Source organism: Gigantopelta aegis, unplaced genomic scaffold (genome assembly GCF_016097555.1).
Source record: "Gigantopelta aegis isolate Gae_Host unplaced genomic scaffold, Gae_host_genome ctg947_pilon_pilon:::debris, whole genome shotgun sequence".
NCBI lineage: Eukaryota > Metazoa > Mollusca > Gastropoda > Neomphalida > Peltospiridae > Gigantopelta > Gigantopelta aegis.
The window spans coordinates 128,148-142,883 of record NW_024537128.1 but is presented as its reverse complement, the minus strand read 5'-3'; the positions used below and the strand labels follow the sequence as shown (position 1 = coordinate 142,883).

Here is a 14,736-nt window from a genome sequence, read left to right as displayed (position 1 = left end):
TATCACAGTCAAATTTGACACGAGTATGTGACAATGTTCTTGCTATGGCTTTTTCGTCACCAAACAGCGTCGCATGAGGGCACTGAAATCAGTACCTTGTGTGGTCACCAGCAGCAGCAATCACTGCGCGACATCTGCTTGGCATAGACTGAATGAGTCTCTGAATCCGGGCACGTGGAATCCTAGCCCATTCTTCTTGCAGTGCATGTGACAGATGCGAAAGCGTCTTAGGCTCCGGGTCATGCTGGCGTACACGTCTGTCCAGTTCGTCCCATAGATGTTCTTGATGGCCATGGCAGCACATTAATCTTCTCATTTTGTAGGAAACCCATTGTTACACGTGCCGTATGCGGCCTGGCATTGTCCTGCTGAAAGAGTTCTCTCTGTCGATCCAAAATGGGAAGCATGTGACGGTGAAGAATTTCATCCCGGTAGCGTACAGCTGTCAGGTTGGCTTGTACGAACACAAGTTCACTTCTGCCGGTGTATGAGATGGCTCCCTACATCATGACACTCCCTCCACTGAATCTGTCAACTTGGGCGACGCAGTTGTTGGCCAAACGTTCATTGCGGCATCTGTAAACACGTTGTCATCCATCACGTCGCTGTAGAAGAAAACGTCGCTGAACCATACTCGCTGCCAGTTTTTGAACTAACTTTGCTTGAACATAACTTGATGAAAACAAACCGGGGGAATAATTGTTATATATGCGTTTAAAGAGTGTCCCATGATGCATCGTTTGGTGCAAAAATCATGGCCATAGGTTAACAGAAACTGGGAGAAATTTTGACCAAGTGTGGTAGGGCTTAAAAAAAAACCCACCCACTTAATAACGGGTATGACCACCTCTTGAATTGACCACTGCAGTGCATCGCAGGCGCACAGAATTGACTAAAGTGTTGATTTCTGCCTGTGGAATATTGTTCCATTCCTGAATGAGCGCTTGACGAAGTTCGTTGACGTTAGCGGGTGGGTTGGGACGACGCCTCAATCGTCTGTCCAGACTATCCCAGACATGCTCGATGGGGTTGAGATCAGGACTTTTAGCGGGCCAGTCATCAATGAAATCAATGTTATTTGTCCTAAGAAAATTTACAGTGTCTCTAGCTGTATGAGAGGTGGCATTATCATGCCGAAAAATTTAGATGTTGGCGTTGTTATGGAACAGACGTGATGAGCGAGAATGTCATCGCGGTAACGTTGAGCATTTAAATTGCCATCAGTGACGACTAGTGGTGAACGATAACCATGGACAATGGCTGTCCAGACCATGACAAAACCCCCACCCCCGAAACGATCGTGTTCAAGAACACAACAGTCAGCATAGCGTTCATTTCTCCTATGGGTAGACGCGCACCCTGCCATCACCACGTTGTAAAGAAAATCTGGATTCATCCGAAAAAAGAATGGTATTCCAGCGTCGCCGTATCCAACGAGTGTGTACACGTGCCCAATTAAGACGATTTAGATGATGACGTTGTGTTAAAATGCATCAACGTAAGGACGTCGTGCATGTAAACCGTTCTTCCGCAGACGATTACGAACAGTTTGCCCACTGATTCGGTTATTATGAAGCCCAGGTGTGTTAGCAGCAGTAGCAGTGACAGTTTGGAATCGATTGCGCAAATGCGTGTTCATGATATAGCGGTCTTGACCACGCGTTGTAACACGCGGACGTCCACGACGTGGCAAGTCGTTGGTGCTTCCTGTCGTTCGAGATCATACGCGAATTTTAAAGTGCTGTTCCAGATGTATGATGTATTGAGCTATATCAATCAAGATATTATTTAATATGATTAGAAAATTATTATTTTTTTTTTTTTTAAATTATATACCGGTATATTTTCCATTTAAAAATATTTCCCTGAAAAACAGAACCAGCTGAATTTGTTTCGGGAATTTCCGTAAGATTTGATCCGTGATGTCACGAAGGGAACTCCTTTCGATAGTCAGCGCCATTGTTCATTGCTTCTTTTGTGTTTATTATGGTTAAACGGCGTGTTGTTGGCGGCTGTAGCAATACAAAAGCCGATAAATTCAGTCTTCACGCATTTCCTAGTAATGTTGCTGTGAGAAATCTGTGCGTGAATTTGATTAAAACAACATGAAAATACTGGACAGGAAGAAAATGCCGGAGACCGTTGTGACTGCAGTCACTTTAGTTTCGATTTGTCCGAACTGGCTTGTCGGCTTAAGCGAGATATGGGAATACGTACCATGTGTTATGGCTTTTAAAAAAAGGTGCTGTACCAACAATTTTTCTGCGACACAAAATAAATGACAACAAGCCGATGCCATCCACACCGAAACGACCTTGGGGTGCATATCGTCAATGTCCCAAATTGCGTTATGTTTTCAACTCCAGTCAGTTTTTTTCATGCACGGTTCATGCAATCATCGAGATCCGATTTGTTGTCGTTTGCATCTCGTTCATTTGTGAGATTTTTCTTTACAGTTCGAGAACATTAAAACAATAAAGTACAAACAAGTAAGTATCTATAGCCTAGTCCGTCCCATCCTACAAAAATGTAGGGCTCAGAAATAAATGACTTGTAAATTCCATAGTTTGAAAAAAGGCGTTCCCTGTAAAACAGACTATAAATACATTAAATTAATTTTACTATACCTTCCCACAGAGAAAACCTTTTTTTCATACTATGGAATGTGCTATAAGTTATTTTTTTCTGATCAGACTGTTTTCACAACTGCACACAAAACAAATAGTATTGTTTTGTTATTTCCAAAACACTTTTACTTTTTTTTTTTTACATCAAACTAAACTGAAAATGTTCATAAAACCCCCCATCTTCATAGAGGGATGGGACGGGCTAAAAGTCGTTTTTGTTTATTTCTTAAAATTACCGATATCGGGTCCACTTGACTCATAGAATTCAAGTGTTATTTATCGTCTTCTCTACTACATCACAAGTATTAGAACATACAGTGTAGCAAAATAATTCGCACGAAAAGCTAAAGAACAAAACAAGAATAAAAGTTGTAAATTAGTGGTAAGCCGTCTCCATGACCATTTTCATCGTCATCTGTCAGGCCGGTGGTTTGTCGGAAGATGTTCCAGGTTCAAACTGATAAGACATTATTTGTTGTGTTGCACAAATATTAGTCCAGTCGTCATTACTACACTATTCATCATCGAAAGAAGAATAGCATGATCTTTGAGCTTGGCAGTCGCTGTCGGTCCCACTTTCGCTTGCGCTGGAAGTCATCTCGTGGTAGGTTTCTGTGAAGTGCGTTCCCTTCGTGACGTCATGGCTATTTACAGGCAAATGTTTTTACCGAGAATTTTACTCGGTCGTTTCCGGCAGTGTTCTACGGGAGTGATGTTTTAATACTTTTATGGGGCATTTTCGTAATTATTGATTTACATATCGTTGTAAAATATTATTGCAATGAATTAAGAAAGCATTTAATTGTGGAATTTGAAATTTTAGTGTATGGTCTGGCACAGCACTTTAATACAGCATGGCTGGAACAACAGCACCGACAGCAACTGCCATATTATAAAATTTGATAGAAATAATATAACCTTTGGTAAAATAAATAAATAAATGGTTGTGATTACACACTAATCGCACCACCACCACCATCTGTGTAACCTTCTTTAAATAAATAATACGGTTAAAAGTGATAATATGATTGGTCGGTTCCTGAACAGTCATACCTAGGATTGATTGGCTTAGAGTTAACAAGAGGAAAAGGGCGCGATTTGCTCTTTGCCAAAATAAATTTAATAATGACGAAACATTGTGTATTTTGCGCTATGAATTGGATTTGTTACTGAATATTTGGCTATGGCGGAAAATGAAGAACTTCGGTCAAGTTTCGGATTTCCTACTATTTTTGTCACGTTTGGAAGGGAAAAAAGGTAAACATGATTTTACTATTATTGACATGTTTAACTGTATTTATTCTAATATTGTGTGATGTTTGATGACCAACGAACGAGTGTAACGTGTTCAGCATGATGCATTATTGGGTCACGACATAGAAAATTTCCAAAATGGCCGATCAAGGCATATTTTTCTGGGGCGATTTAAATACACATGTATAGATCATGTTGACATCATAAATAATACATTTAAATGCAAAATAATTAGTTTAACCTTCTGACTACTGCAGGCGATATATCTCGCCCGACGTCACATCAGTTGATATACTGTACACTGTATACAGTGCATTCCCCAATTCATATTTCCCGCCGTTTTGCACACGACACTCACCAGAAACGGAAATATAATTAAAGAAAAAAGATTTTTTTTCAAAATGGTGGTTTTTGTTTTGATTTTTTCAACTGAAAATACCGGCAAGTATTTTCGCTTGACAACAATGGCGGCACGTCGCGGTCATTTTCAGGGATCGATAGCTGATTGTAACAGCTAATTTGATAATAAATTTGATCGTTTTACCAACAACGAAAATTACCAAATATTGCAATATGAATCGTAGTTCGGGTTTAAAAAAAAATTCTGGTCAGAAAACCACTGTTATCGGGAATAATGGACATAAATACTGGACAGCTGGCCACAAATGCCCGTAAGTAAATGCAACTTTTTCGATTTTTTGCCTAATTTTAATCACCATTAGCCGATCTAAAATAATAAAAATTACAAAAAAAGACACAAAAATAATACTTACCGATTCATATATGAACTTTATTTCATGTATTTATGAAACATTTAAGTGAATATATGTGAGTAAAAATTATAAACTTGTACCCACTCAACGTGGTTTTTGTTAAAAATTAATCCAGTAGTCTAAAGGTTAAGATGCCAAATTGATGCATTTATTACAGATTTATTTTAATTATTTGACTGATGGGTAAAGATTTTTACAATGATAGTAATGTGTTTTGGGGGCGATTTAGGTCACATGACCAGTTTGACGAACTCTGATAGGTCAGCAGTCTTTGTTTACAAATTAATTTAGTTTTAATTTGTTTAACCTTTAGACTACTGGATTAATTTTTAACAAAAACCACGTTGAGTGGGTACAAGTTTATAATTTTTACTCACATATATTCACTTAAATGTTTCATAAATACATGAAATAAAGTTCATATATGAATCGGTAAGTATTATTTTCGTGTCTTTTTTTATAATTTTTATTATTTTAGATCGGCTAATAGTGATTAAAATTAGGCAAAAAATCGAAAAAGTTGCGTTTACTTACGGGCATTTGTGGCCAGCTGTCCAGTATTTATGTCCATTATTCCCAATAACAGTGGTTTTCTGACCAGATTTTTTTTAAAAACCCGAACTACGATTCATATTGCAATATTTGGTAATTTTCGTTCTTGGTAAAACGATCAAATTTATTATCAAATTAGCTGTTACAATCAGCTATCGATCCCTGAAAATTACCGCGACGTGCCGCCATTGTTGTCAAGCGAAAATACTTGCCGAAAACCACTTTTTGAACTCAAAATTTCAAGGTATTTTCAATTGAAAAAATCAAAACAAAAACCACCATTTTGAAAAAAAATCTTTTTTCTTTAATTATATTTCCGTTTCCGGTGAGTGTCGTGTGCAAAACGGCGGGAAATATGAATTGGGGAATGCACTGTATACAGTGTACAGTATATCGACTGACGTGACGTCGGGCGAGATATCTCGCCTGCAGTAGTCAGAAGGTTAATTCATTTAAAGTATCACAAGTAGCAGTCATTTTTCATTTTACTTAGTAATATATATTGTTTTTGGGTACCATATGTTTCGTCCCCAAACCAGTTCGCCCCCAGTCAGTTCACCTCCCAACTATTAGAGGGTTCGCCCCTTCCCTAATATTATATTAGGTAATCAAAATGATTTTGGCTTAGGTAATTGGTTGTTTGACAAGTTTTCCGTATCCCCCCCCCCCCCCCCCCCCCCCCCCCCCCCATTTTAAAAATATCTGTTAGAATTAGTGTAGGGTTAGGGATAGTTATATACAATACCTTTTTAAGCTTTTAAAACATTTTGTTTTATAAAAGCAACATGATGTGTATATTTCATAATCCTTTCTGGTGAACAGGCTTGGGGGCAAAACGTCATGCATTCATATTTTTTTCATACATACAAAATTAATTTGAAAGTAAAATAAACCGTAATTGTTTATACAAAAAGTAAGTTTGTTTTGTTTAAAGACACCACTAGAGCACATTGATTTATTAATCATTGGCTATTGGATGTCAAACAGGTAATTTTGACATCATTTTTAAGAGGGAACCTGCTAAAAATTAATTAGTAGCAATGGATTTTTATCTATGAACCATCCCAGACATGGTAGCACATACCAAGACCTTGGACAAATATCCGTCCCCCCCCCCCCCCCCCATTGGGGATGGATTGGTTTGCATGAGGATGAAATGGACATTTACTTTGATTACAAGAAACACAAGTTACATTATAGTTGTTGCTTTTTTTTCCTCAGAAAAATCCTCAGCACATTCTGGTCATCATATTGTGGAAATATTTGTGACTAGTATGTATTTAACAAAAAATAATCTTGTTTTAAGATGCATGACTTCATGCATAAGTTGTGGTCGGTCAATGTGACAAGCCATTTACATAATTATTCAAAAATGTTTGATTATACCAGATCGCTAGAAAATGAACTTATATATGGCGTGTGTTATCATGTTAGTAGGACATGTAAACTGTGCATGACAGTGGGTTGGTTGGTAATTTTTAAAACATCTATTTCAGGATAATTGTTGAACTGTTTAAATAAATATAACTTTTACACTTTCCGTAACATTAGAATATATATATAAAAAAAATTCTTCAAATTTTCCTTGTCCACCCATATTCAGAATGTGCGAGCATCTTGAATTAAACATTTAAAAAAACCCAGAGAGTAACTTTCAGTGTACATTTGAACAGCGTCTGACATCACATGTATGGCCACTGACAAGTAGGGCTTTTTCTCGTTCCAACCAGTGCACCACAACTGGACAATGACTCTGGTATGTGCTTTCCTGTCTGTGATAAAGTGCATATAAAAGACCCCTTGCTGCATTAGAAAAACTGTATCAGGTTTCCTCTGATGACTACAGAATTACCGAATGTTTGACATCCAATAGCCGATGATTAATTAATCATTAATTAAGCAAGAAAAAACCTGCTATAATTTCCCATTAGCAGCGAGGGATCTTTTATATGTACCATCCCACAGAGAGGATAGCACATACCACAGCCTTTGATATACCGGTCGTGGTGCACTGGCTGGAACAAGAAATAGCCCTAAGGGCCCATCGACAGGGATCGATCATGGGTCAACCGTGCATCAATCGAGCGCTTTACCCCTATAGCTTGAAAGGAGTTGCATGCAGTTCTATGATGTACATGTGGTATACATGTACAAACTAATACATGTAGACAAATGCATGTATTTTTATTTTTATTTCAATTATTTCCCTTCCAGTCCCAACACCCTTCATCTTTTCTTAATAGTTTATATTTTGTAGTCCCGAAAATTGGTATCCAGATTCTTTAGATTCAAATATATATCATGTATTTTATTTTTTGATTTCTTCATAATTAAAATTAAAGGTCAACATTGAATATTTCAAAGTCTGTTTTATTCTTGAGATTTGATCAATACCAGGTAAAAGTAACTTGAAAATTTAACTGAAACTTGGTAGGCTACGATTCTCTAGGGTAGTCTTTTAAAACTAACAGAAAGGACTAAATGTTTACATTAATAATAAACAATTCCAGTCATTATTTGGATTACTGAATTTACTTCATGTTCTTGTTTAGAAACATTAGTGCATTAGTGATTAATATGTGAAATATTTGTTATTGTGAACTCAAATATTATCAATGTAATGGTATTTAACGTCAAACATAGGATCATTGTGGTATTACAGTGGGAATCTTTGTCTGCCCGGTGGTAGGCAGAAATTCTGTGTATTCGTTATCTCTGACTGAGAGAGTGACTGTAACTGTCCAAATGTCCGTCTAGCTCTAGAACAGCAGAGTAGCTAGGCCTTCTTGGGCTAACCACTTATGATGGAATGAGTTACTGGAGAACAGGTCCAACCAAACCATCACTGTCTACAGAGTAACAGTTGAACATTTCGGACATACGTTTTAAGCTAAGTTTACTAGCACACATATTTCAAATCGATTTATAATCATTGTTTTGTGTTTTCAAATAGCTATTACTACCTACATTAATACGTTAAAGTTTAAACAGTGTTGCCGTGACATAGCGTTTATGACCAAAAACAAAACAAAACCCAACAAACAAATAGTGTTTTACGTAACGCTGTTTAGTACACTCACCCACCACCTGTAACGCTACAAAACGTACACACCCACCCACCCACCCAGCATTAGATAGTATTTGGATGGCCCCTGATGTCTAGGATGGGCCGTAGTCCAGTGGTAAAACACTCGGTCGAACGCTTGGTAGGTCTAGGATCGGATCCCAGTCGGTGCCTCATTGGGCTATTTCTCATTTGCGTATGTGCACCACGACTGGAATTTGCAAATGTTGTGGTATGTGCTACTAATGAGAAAATGTAGTGGGTTTCCTCTCTAAGACTATATATCAAAATTACCAAACGTTTGACATTCAGTAGCCAATGTTTTTGTTTTGCTCTAAATAAAGATAAAAAATGTAACCTGTGCCATTCCACTAGAGGCTCTGCATACGTCCCCAACCCTCCAGATATCGTGCCAATTTCACGTGCCCAATGGGCCATATATATATAGGCTATGTGCTATGGGCCTGTATCTTTAATTTCTTTGGTAATGATTTCCTGTTTATAGAAGAAAAACAATTTAGAAACAAAATAGCCACTCTGGCAGTATTTTATTTTATGAATGCAAATGAGATAGTTGGGCTTTCGTGGGGTTTTTTTAAGTATGTAACTCCCCTCCTCCTGACTTATATGTATGTTTTAAACTGAATACTGTTTATAATTGTTTTTGTATCCAACTCAAGATTACACATGTATAGCCAGTCGCCCAAAACAAAAAAAAGAAAACGTCATTATATGTTATTGGTCTCAAAACACTGGCGTGTGACCGTCTTTCAGACTTTCACAACTGAAAAAAAAACCTCTTTCAGTTTCATAAATTCATTGCAACGTGATCCGAGACTTTTGTATGTTTCTCTACCAGGGGCGGAGAGACGTATCATGACTGTGCTAATATTATATCAGTAGACATAGCATCAATAAATTATAATTCCCCCCACTGAATATGTTTAAAATTAAATCTGTAAACTGAAAATTTCAGCTGATAATGATTGTGTATATGTGAGAAACAATATGTAATTCTCACCCACTTCAGTAAAATGAACTCAACCACGTGACCTAGATTTTACAACATTATCTGATACGACAAAATGCTAGAAACGTGATAAATAAAAAGTAAACCTTGTTGTAGCTAGTAATAAAACATTCAGTATCAACAATGCAACATGTTTTGAACAGTACTTCATATTATTTGATCGCATTTGGTAGCTTTAAGAGAAGCAGTTCACTATTGAATAGTAGACTGTCACCCGGACATGCAAATGGCGCTTATGCATACCGCGAGGCATATCTGTCGAACAAAATTGGTTAAAAGCATGTTTGGTGACTAAAAATCGACATTAAAAAACTTTCTTAATTTTTTTTTGCCAATTTTTACTACCGTATATCTTCGCCTATAAGTCAAATTTTTTTCACCCAAAAATTATTTTATAACTTGGGGGGTCGACTTATAAGAGGGTAAAAAAAATTCACAAAAAAATATTACTGTTTTGGAGATTATTTTACAAGTTTTATTGTTGAAGTATGCCATGTATTTATACTCAAATATGTTAATTTGACACATTTATTTTTTATAACCTATTTTTTTTGGCATTAGAACGGTTTTGGTTATGCGAAAAGGCGTATGATCTCACTCACATGCCAAGACAACAGTCCACTTAGTCATCACTAATAGTAAAAATGTAGTAAACAATACTAACTACCTGTTGCCTGAGTTTATTTTGAAATCTGGTCACTGGCATTAATGGTTGTTCAAACAATGTTTTGGTGGTGATTAACTTCATGAATATTACTGAGCTTTCCCTTAAAATAGACTGATCTCTGCAGTTCACTATCTAGAGCAATAGGTCTCACTACACAGATCACTTCCGGGTGAGAGTTCATTGATCACGGTCCACTATAGTTCCTAATCGTGGCACATGTTATGGTTCACATATTCACTTCTAGGAAATGGTGAAGAATTAAAACAATATGTATGTTTAATGGTAAGCCTTCTGGCTGTATTTTGCCCATGTTATTTTGTAATATTGTGCATCAACCTTTTGGGACATGGGTATATAGCGCAAGTGACAGCCGGAGTGAATCGGTTAATGAACCACCTGTTCGGACCGGTACTACAGCCAGATGCGGTCATATAGCAAAAAACTGAGACGGAAATGTTCACAATTTTGGAGTGAATATAAATGCTTATATAATGTATGTTCGCAATGGTGTATGTTGTTAGTGCCAACGAGAACCCGTTCTATGGGCAATCTTCGCTTGAAGTTGGGCAGTTTAACATGGGTTTCAATGGCAGATGACATCTGTGTAGTGAGACCATAGGGACACACATCATTTGGTACAAAAACCAGTGTACTTTACAGATTTATCCTCCTTACATGTATTAATATGGCGGCAAAACGTGATACTTTCAGTTTTATTGTAGTGATCTGTTGTCAGTGTTTATAAATAAAGTTGTTGTCTGTGCACAAAACCATCTGTACAGTACCATACAGTAACAGTCAAACAGCTTTCACTCTCTACTAAGGGAATATTTCGTTTTGATGCTATGTAATAATGATAGTTTGATTGGAATAGTCTGATTATATTGCGATGTACAAAATGTGAAAACCGAAGTTTGTAAAATAATTTTCTTTTGTTCAAATATTGTACATTATTGTTCTCATGTGCTGAAAATAAGAAATATTTCAATATTTATAAGTTGTTTTTCATGGGTCGACTTATAAACGGGTCAATAAAAAAATATGTTTTCAGGGCTTGAAATTAGGGACTCAACTTATAGCCGAGATCGACTTACAGCCGAGATCGACTTACAGGCAAAGATATACGGTATTTTTCATAATTTGAGACTTTGACGAACAACAGAGCTAGCCCTGCAAATGTTCAATATCGCTCGTGTGTTGCGAACAACAAACTCGTCATCTACCATGTTTTTGTTAGTGACAACGTTTTGAGATTCTAGATACTTTGGAAAATTCCGTAATTTTTTCAAAGATTTGTCAATGGAACAATCATTAACATTGGATGCTTTTTAACCTTCTGAGTACTGCAGGCGAGAAATCTCGCCCGACGTCACGTCAGTCGACATACTGTATACTGTATATCCCGCCGTTTTGCACACGACACTCACTGGAAATGGAAATACCTTGACATTTTGAGTTCAAAAAGTGGTTTTCGGCAAGTATTTTCGCTTGACAACAATGGCGGCACGTATGCATTTTCAGGGATCGATAGCTAATTGTAACAGCTAATTTGATAATAAATTTGATCGTTTTACCAACAACGAAAATTACCAAATATTGCAATATGAATCGTAGTTCGGGTTTAAAAAAAAATTCTGGTCAGAAAACCACTGTTATCGGGAATAATGGACATAAATACTGGACAGCTGGCCACAAATGCCCGTAAGTAAACGCAACTTTTTTGATTTTTTGCCTAATTTTAATCACCATTAGCCGATCTAAAATAATAAAAATTACAAAAAAAGACACGAACATAATACTTACCGATTAATATATGAACTTTATTTCATGTTTTTATAAAACATTTAAGTGAATATATGTGAGTAAAAATCATAAACTTGTACCCACTCAACGTGGTTTTTGTTAAAAATTAATCCAGTAGTCTAAAGGTTAAATAATTTCTCGAAATTACGTATTTTGTTTCATGACACTGATAATTTATTTATCGTCCACGGAAAGTCTGAAGAATATCGGTACAGTAAAAAAAGTACCGGTACGTATTGCGACAGAAAAAAATACCGGTATACCGGTAATACCGCACACCTCTAGTATACAATCCAGAGTTTATTACTGCACTTTTCCTCCTGTTTTTTAATGCTGAAATAGACCAACAAGTTCGCCTATTGCATAAATAGTCTCGCCCGATATTTTTAGAATTTGTATGCTCCCGAATAACGCTATAAAAGGTGAAGTGTTATTGGTCGATATTTAAATTGTTATTTATAGATGAAATGTCACCTGGACATGAGAGTCCACGCAATGCTAATTTTAATTGGATTGATTTTTTCACTTGTGCTTTTTACTGAGATTTCAGTTTGATCTACAACTGATTTTGATATAGGGTGTATACTACCAAATCAAATCCCATAGACGACAATAGTAACATGTGGCTAAAACTCCTACTTGCAGCGTATCAACCGACATAAACACCACGGATATAAATACTACCACCCCTCACACTTAAAGTGAATCAGAAAAAATTAGGGGTCAAGCTGCTCGTTTTTGAGATAACGGGTAGCGTCTATGACTACCCTAGTTCCGCACAAAATTCAAGTACTTTTTTTTACAGGTACCCCATACATGTTTCAAACACAAGGCTACTTGACACATTGGTACTAGATGAAATAAAATTGCTTTTTTTTTTTTTACCCAGATGAAACTATTATTTTTTACAACCAACACACTCACATTTATAACCAATCACAGGACTTGTGGTGTTCACTTCTCTATCAAAAGTTTGGTGCACCTTGAACTTTGACCCAGCCGGAAGTTATTTGGTTTAGTACTACCTATAAAAGTTTTTTTTTAATGCAAATCAGTTTTTTCTTAGTGAACTGATAATTCAAAAGCTTTGGACAAGAGTGGGTGTTTTTTACTACCCAGGAGCGTGTGATGGTGGTTTTACTTTGCCTGTTATTGACTTATTTATATTTGACAGTTTTGTTCATGCAATTCATGCAATTAAATTTTTTTATTATTATTAAAGCATAAATAAAAAGAACTTGGTATTTACATTGCTGTGTTTCTGTTTATTTGAGTAATATTACTGTTTGTGACGTTTCTAAAGCATGTTTGATGTTTACTTCTAATTTTGGTTTCCATGTGACACTGGTGATCACAATACATCATTCTGAATTAATAAAAAAACAATTTTTATAGATTCTTTTCATACTGATCACATATATTTCCCAGCACAGAAATATTAATATTATGAACAAAGCAGAACTAAATGTATGCTCATTATCTTCCTAGCAAAACTGAAGAAGAAAAAAACAACATGCAAAATTTGCCAAAATGTAATTTGTCAAATACAACTTCTTAATGAATTCATTAATTTTGGTCATCATAACAATTGGATTAAGCTATCACTACTTAAAACTTTTACATGTATTAAGAGAGAGAAAATTAAATTGGTTGAACTAAAGAACCTAATTTTTACCACATTTGGTTTCCATGTTACATGGGTGATATTGAGAATTACAATATATTTACCTTCCTGTTATATGCTTAATTTGAATTTGGAGTATCTTTTCTTTTAAATTATCACAAATGGTACATCTTGACCTTCACAAATACACTCCTTTTTGAACCTTTTTATATTTGAGACCTATGTCACACTTTTGGTATACAGCTTTGGAGAATGACCCATATGCATATTTTTTTTTTTAATTCCTTTATTTTTCCTCCAGGGGAGTATGGATGACATCACGTGGGACCAATCGACAAGGTTCTTTTTCCTCACTTTTGCAATGCTGATTTCATAAAAGAACTCACCAGTTTTGTGACGCAGCCACACTCCAACCAAGATGATGCCAACCAGAAAACCAATGCCACAGAACACAACTGCAGCAATCCACACTCCAGTACCTTGGTCAACTGAAATATGAAAATACATGTAAACAAGAGATGGAATACAAGTACATGTATGTATCAAAGGTTGTTATTTATCACAACCTAAATATTATAATTTATTATATAACATTTAGTGAAATATCTTAAAATATTAGTGAAATAAGTGTTATCAGACACTCAGTGATGATAACACATTTTAGAGTGAAAATTTCACTATTTCACTCTAAAATGTGTCATCGTCACTGTAGAAAGTGTTACCTTCATTGTAAGAAAGCCGGAACTATTTTGCCACTGGCATTTTAAAAATAAAGGTAAATTGCCAAAAGTTATATAATAAATAGAAAATTTCATGTTTTTTGTCAGATATGATTTATATCTCATCTCACGAAGTTTGCAAATCGTGAGATATGATTGCAACCTTTACAAGATGAGATATAAATCATATTTGATAAAAAACATGAAATATCCTCTATGTATTTTATGCAATTAATTTACTTGACAGCAACAGCTGAAAACTGCAATCTTACCTCCACATAAAAATATACATCACTACTCATAATACTGTTTCTGTATATAGGTAGTACTAGACCAAATAACTTCCGGCTGGGTCAAAGTTCGAGGTGCACCGAACTTTTGATAGAGAAGTGAACACCACAAGTCCTGTGATTGGTTATAAATGTGAGTGTGTTGGTTGTAAAAAATAATAGTTTTATCTGGGTTAAAAAAAAATGCAATTTTATTTCATCTAGTACCAATGTGTCAAGTAGCCTTGTGCTTGAAACATGTATGGGGTACTTGTAAAAAAAAATACTCGAATTTTGTGCGGAACTAGGGTAGTCATAGACGCTACCCGTTATCTCACAAACGAGCAGCTTGAC

General features: G+C 36.0%; 1 protein-coding gene across 1 annotated transcript in view; it reads right to left on the bottom strand.

The window, feature by feature from the left end:
• Positions 1-14,736, bottom strand: part of LOC121367147 — a 145,126-nt gene that overhangs the window by 22,391 nt on the left and 107,999 nt on the right. The window contains exon 6 of the mRNA XM_041491288.1: positions 13,781-13,882. Coding sequence (XP_041347222.1) covers positions 13,781-13,882 — 102 coding nt within the window. The remainder of the gene's footprint in view (positions 1-13,780; positions 13,883-14,736) is intronic.